At 46.0% G+C, this 6,414-nt stretch overlaps 1 protein-coding gene across 1 annotated transcript in view; it reads left to right on the top strand.

Moving 5' to 3' along the window:
• The first annotated feature begins 2,628 nt into the window (after nucleotides 1-2,628).
• TAPBP (TAP binding protein) overlaps nucleotides 2,629-6,414 on the top strand; it is a 34,628-nt gene continuing 30,842 nt past the window's right edge. Inside the window, exon 1 of the mRNA XM_075580947.1 lies at nucleotides 2,629-3,329. Within this exon, the coding sequence (XP_075437062.1) occupies nucleotides 3,281-3,329 (49 nt within the window). The 5' untranslated portion in view covers nucleotides 2,629-3,280. The remainder of the gene's footprint in view (nucleotides 3,330-6,414) is intronic.

Raw genomic sequence — 6,414 nt, 5'->3', positions numbered from 1 at the left:
CCCCCCCCCCCCCCGCACGGATTGCCCTGTCAGTCTGGGCAATAAGGCACCCGCAGGAGGGTGTGAGGGTAACACAACTGCTGTATAGCTTCATCGAGTTTATACACAATGTGTATATATATCGTAACACACACTACACATCCTAACACCTCTGTGTCACATATACAGTATATAGATACTGTACTGTATATATATATCTCATTCTCTTATCGCCCCTCACTCTGTATATAGCTGCCTATATATATATTTCTATCTCATCCCCCCCCCCCTCGCTATCTCTCTATAAAGGTGCCTATATATATGTATCTCTCTCCCTCTCATTTTCTCTCTCTCTCGTATATGTAGGTGTGTGTGTGTATATATATATATATATTTATATACATATATATAATCTCATTCCCTTTCCCACCCTCTCTCTGTATTTCACTGTGTATATATATATATATATATATATATCTTCCCCACCCTCTCTCTGTATATAGCTGCCTATAGTATACGTAGGTGTGTATATATAGCTCTATCTCTCTGAATGTAGGTGATATAGCTGCCGCCTCTTTAGAAATCTTGAACTCAGACCCCAAAACTGAAAAAATCACCTAACTCACACAATAACACTACTGTACAGCTAGAGGAAATGCAGATTCACAGGTGTGTGTGTGTGTATATATATGTTATAACACTACTGTAAAGTTAGAGAGGAAATGCAATACGCGCACACACACACTTAGACATACCATAACACACACACACACATGCTTATATATGCAGAATGTTAAAGATAGAAACACACTGATACACTGGGTGTATACAGAGTGTCAGCTGTATGTGTATTTACAGTATACTGTAATTGTGCATTAGGTGTGGGTGAATATACACACGGTCGTATGCAGAATGTAAACTGCGTATAAATGTATGTGAGGATAGATATATACCGTATCTATCCTCACATACTGACAGGTACATATACACAGAAACACTGTCAGAAGTGTATATATATTACACATACAGTGACAGGAGACAATGCATATGTACACTACATTCACTTAAACGCATGCATATGTGTACACACACAACCTGTGTGTGTGTGTGTGTATATATATATACAGTGTTCGACAAACCTATACATTTGCTCGCCCCGGGCGAGTGGATTTAACATCATGGCGAGCTCCTATTGGCCCAAGCAGCACACGTTTGGTACTAGGTGGCGAGTAGATTTTTTTGCTCGGCGAGTAGATTTTTTGGTGATTTGTCGACCACTGTATATACTGTATATATGTATATATATATACATATATATATATACACAAGCACACATAAAAAGACACATGTATGTATATGCTGCAAATAAACATTCCACGTGTGAGCACTTTCTCACGTCTCAAACATGTGCCCAAACCTTCCTTCCCTATAATCTCTGAGCATACACTGCTTCCACTGCAGGGGCTCTGGGTAATGACATGCAAGTGAGTGTGTGTGTGTGTGTGTGTGTGTGTGTGTGTGTGTGTGTGTGTGTGTGTGTGTATATATATATATACACTCACACACGCATAAATTGATGTGCATATATATATCTATATACACACCCCCTCCCCTCATCTTTTCTATATCATTATTTATTGTTGTGCGGAGCCTCGTTAAGGTGACTAATTACTGTCAGCTCGTTAGAATAAAGTGTGTTTTACCTGAGTTTGTGTGGTGTCCCAAAAGCACTGTGTGTGTGTACACACAACGTGCAATATACGCATCATCATATAAATCTTGTGTGCGTGTGTACACAACGTACAGTGTGTGCACCATCATATTACAATGCATCTGATCTCAGACGCGCTATTAGTGAGGGTTGGGGTTCCTTAAAATGCATCTGATCTAAGACGCGCTATTAGAGAGGGTTGGGGTTCCTTACAATGCATCTGATCTCGGACGCGCTATTAGAGGGGGTTGGGGTTCCGTACAATGCATCTGATCTCAGACGCGCTATTAGAGAGTGTTGGGGTTCCTTACAATGCATCTGATCTCAGACACGCTATTAGAGAGGGTCGGGGTTCCTTACAATGCATCTGATCTCAGACGTGCTATTAGAGAGGGTTGGGGTCCCTTACAATGCATCTGATCTCGGACACGCTATTAGAGAGGGTTGGGGTTCCTTACAATGCATCTGATCTCAGACGTGCTATTAGAGAGGGTTGGGGTTCCTTACAATGCATCTGATCTCAGACGCGCTATTAGAGAGGGTTGGGGTTCCTTACAATGCATCTGATCTCAGACGTGCTATTAGAGAGGGTTGGGGTTCCTTACAATGCATCTGATCTCAGACGCGCTATTAGAGAGGGTTGGGGTTCCTTACAATGCATCTGATCTCAGACGCGCTATTAAAGAGGGTTGGGGTTCCTTACAATGCATCTGATCTCAGACGCGCTATTAAAGAGGGTTGGGGTTCATTACAATGCATCTGATCTCAGACGTGCTATTAGAGAGGGTTGGGGTTCCTTACAATGCATGTGATCTCAGACACGCTATTAGAGAGGGTTGGGGTTCCTTACAATGCATCTGATCTCAGACGCGCTATTAGAGGGGGTGTTGGGGATATACTGACTCTGCCCTGGAGTCTGACCAAACAAGGAAGAGAAAGTGAAAGTGAAATGGATTTTATATAACGACACAGAGAGAGAGCGAGAAAGACACACACAGAGAAAGTGAGACACACAGGGAGAGAGAGGGACACAGAGAGAGAGCGAGAAAGACACACACAGAGAGAGAGCGAGAAAGACACACACAGAGAGAGAGCGAGAAAGACACCCACAGAGAGAGAGCGAGAAAGACACACACAGAGAGAGAGCGAGACACACAGGGAGAGAGGGACACAGAGAGAGAGCGAGAAAGACACACACAGAGAGAGAGTGAGGGACACAGAGAGAGCGAGAGAGACACACAGAGAGAGAGCGAGAGGGACACAGAGAGAGAGCGAGAGAGACACACAGAGAGAGAGCGAGAGAGGGACACAGAGAGAGAGCGAGAGAGACACACAGAGAGAGGGACACACAGAGAGAGCGAGAGGGACACACAGAGAGAGCGAGAGGGACACACAGAGAGAGAGAGAGACATACACAGAGAGAGAGTGAGAGAGACACACAGAGAGAGAGAGACAGAGAGAGGGACACAGAGAGAGAGCGAGAGAGACACAGAGAGAGAGTGAGAGAGACACACAGAGAGACAGAGGGAGGGAGACACAGAGAGATAAGACACGCGTGTAACACGCATCGTGTCAAGTCATCTCGCTAAGATGGCCCCCTCCACCATTTACAAGCTGTCTCTTCTTCTTCCTGCGCTCGGTAAGTGTCACCAATGCCTCTGTCTGACTGTCTCTTCTCTCTCCCTCCCCTTCTTTCTTCCTCCTTTTCTCCCCTTCCCTCCCTTTCTCTCCCCATCTCTCTCCTTCCTTCTATCCCCCCTCCTTCCTTCTCTCCCCTGCTGCTTCTCTCTACTCTTCCCCCTCACTTTCTCTTCTCCCTATCTCTCCCTCACCTTCTCTCCCCTCCTCCTCCCTTCTCGATACCCTTTTTTTCTTTCCCCTCACTTTCTCTCTCTCCTCCCTATCTCTCCCTTCCCTCCCTCTCTACCCACTTTCCCTCCCCCATCCCTTTCTCTCCCCTCAACCTCTCTCTCCCCTCAACCTCTCTCTCCCCATCTGTCCCCCATCCCTTTCTCTCCCCTCAACCTCTCTCTCCCCGTCCCTCCCTCCCTATCTCTCCCCCTCCCTTCCTACCCCCTTCTCCCCCCCACTTTCTCTCCCTTCCCATCTATCTCCCCCTTCCCTCTCTACTACCCTCCTTCCTCCCACCTCCTCTCCCCCCTCCCTCGCGATCTCTCTGTCCCCCCTCCCTCTCACCCCCCTCTCGCCCTCCCCATTTCTCTCCTCCCCTCCCTCCCTCTCCCCCATCCCTTTCTCTCCCCTCAACCTCTCTCGCCCTCCCTCCCCATCTCTTACCCCCCTTCTTCCCATCCCACGTATTCTCCCTCCTCCCTCCCCATCTATCTCTCCCTTCCTTCTCTCTTCCCTCTCCCTCCCCCCTTCCTTCTCCCTCCTTCCCTCTCTCTACCGCCCTCCCCATCTCTCCCCCTTCCTTCTCTCTTCCCTCTCTCTACCCCCCTCCCCATCTCTCCCCCTTCCTTCTCCCTCCTTCCCTCTCTCTACCCCCTCCCCATCTCTCCCCCTTCCTTCCCTCTCTCTACCCCCCTCCTTCCTCCCACCTCCTCTCTCCCCCCTCACTCGAAGTTTTGGGACTTTACAAATTATTCTTGTATTACTTTCACTTTCATTTGTGTGTGTGTGTGTGTGTGTGTGTGTGTGTGTGTGTGTGTGTGTGTGTGTATGGATGTGTATGGATGTGTGTGTGTGTGTGTGTGTGTGTGTGTGTATGTATTGTGTGTGTGTGTGTGTGTATATGTATTGATGTGTGTGTATGGATGGATGTGTGTGTGTGTGTGTGTGTGTGTGTGTGTGTGTGTGTGTGTGTGTGTGGATGTGTGTGGATGTGTGTGTACGGATGTGTGTGTGTGTATGGATGTGTGTGTATATGGATGTGTGTGTATATGGATGTGTGTGTGTATGGATGTGTGTGTGTGTGTGTGTGTGTATGGATGTGTGTGTGTGTGTGTGTGTGTATATATGGATGTGTGTGTATGTATGGATGTGTGTGTGTGTATGGATGTGTGTGTGTGTGTGTGTGTGTGTGTGTGTGTGTGTGTGTGTGTGTGTGTGTGTGTGTTTGGATGGATGTATGTGTATGGGTGTGTGTGTGTGTGTGTTTGGATGTGTGTGTGTGTGTGTGTATGGATGTGTGTGTGTACGGATGTGTGTGTGTGTATGGATGTGTGTGTATATGGATGTGTGTGTGTGTGTATGGATGTGTGTGTGTGTGTGTATGGATGTGTGTGTGTGTGTGTGTGTGTGTGTGTGTGTGTGTATGGATATGTGTGTGTGTGTCTGTGTGTGTGTGTATATGGATGTGTGTGTGTGTGTGTGTATGGATGTGTGTGTGTGTGTGTGTGTGTGTGTGTGTGTGTGTATGGATGTGTGTATGGATGTGTGTGTGTGTGTGTGTGTGTGTGTATGGATGTGTGTGTGTCTCTGTGTGTGTGTGTGTGTGTGTGTGTGTATATGGATGTGTGTGTGTGTGTGTGTGTGTGTGTGTGTGTGTGTGTGTGTGTGTGTGTATATGGATGTGTGTGTGTGTGTGTGTGTGTGTGTGTGTGTGTGTGTGTGTGTGTGTGTGTGTGTGTGTGGATGTGTGTGTGTGTGTGTATGGATGTGTGTGTGTGTGTATGGATGTGTGTGTGTGTGTGTATGGATGTGTATGGATGTGTGTGTGTGTGTGTGGATGTGTGTGTGTGTGTGTGTATGGATGTGTGTGTGTGTGTGTATGGATGTGTGTGTGTGTGTGTATGGATGTGTGTGTGTGTATGGATGTATGGATGTCTTTATTTATATAGCGCCATAAATGTACATAGCGCTTCACAGTAGTAATAAATATCATATAAATAACAAATAATGTAAATAACAGATCATGGGAATAAGTGCTTCAGACATATTGTAAAAGTAACATTAAAGCTGCAGTTCAGTCAATATCCTGCATGTGTGGTTTTTTTAATAAATCAGTTCTGTAGTAAGAAAAAATACTTTTAGCATTTTCTGCTTTTAAAAAAACAACTTTGAAAGACCAATTTTCTTGTATTCTATTTTAACAGCCATTTGCTAAGGCACTGCCCCTTCATGCCCTGTCACAAGCCCTGGCACACCCCTTTGTCAGCCCTGCCCTCCCTCTAGCACTTGTCAGTGCAGGAGTGCTCATGAATATTCATGAGCTTCCACTGCCAGTCAAGCAGATTATAAACAAATCCCAGCTTTTAATATGTCACCAAAATTTCGACCTATCAATACATGGAGAACGAATTGACCTGCAGCTATACAGTTCTTTAGCTAATTAGAGATTGCACACATGAAACTATTGAAGTAAAAAAATAAATGTAAAAAAAAAAAAGAACTGCAGCTTTAAGGAAGGAGTCCCTGCTCCGAGGAGCTTACAATCTAATTGGTAGGTAGGGAGAACGTACAGAGACAGTAGGAGGGCATACTGGTAAGTGCGTCTGCAGGAGGCCAAGCTTTATGTATCATGTGTCTAGTATTATCCACTGTGCTATTCATATGCTTCTTTAAGCAAGTGTGTCTTAAGGTGGGTCTTAAAGGTGGATAGAGAGGGTGCTAGTCGGGTACTGAGGGGAAGGGCATTCCAGAGGTGTGGGGCAGTCAGTGAGAAAGGTTTAAGGCGGGAGAGGGCTTGAGATACAAAGGGGGTAGAAAGAACACAAGAAGAACTCAAGAGTCGGGATGGTGCATAGCGAGAAATTAGGGCTGAG

Source organism: Ascaphus truei (genome assembly GCF_040206685.1).
Source record: "Ascaphus truei isolate aAscTru1 chromosome 20 unlocalized genomic scaffold, aAscTru1.hap1 SUPER_20_unloc_3, whole genome shotgun sequence".
NCBI classification, from domain to species: Eukaryota; Metazoa; Chordata; class Amphibia; order Anura; family Ascaphidae; genus Ascaphus; species Ascaphus truei.
This window is presented reverse-complemented; position numbering and strand designations above follow the sequence as displayed.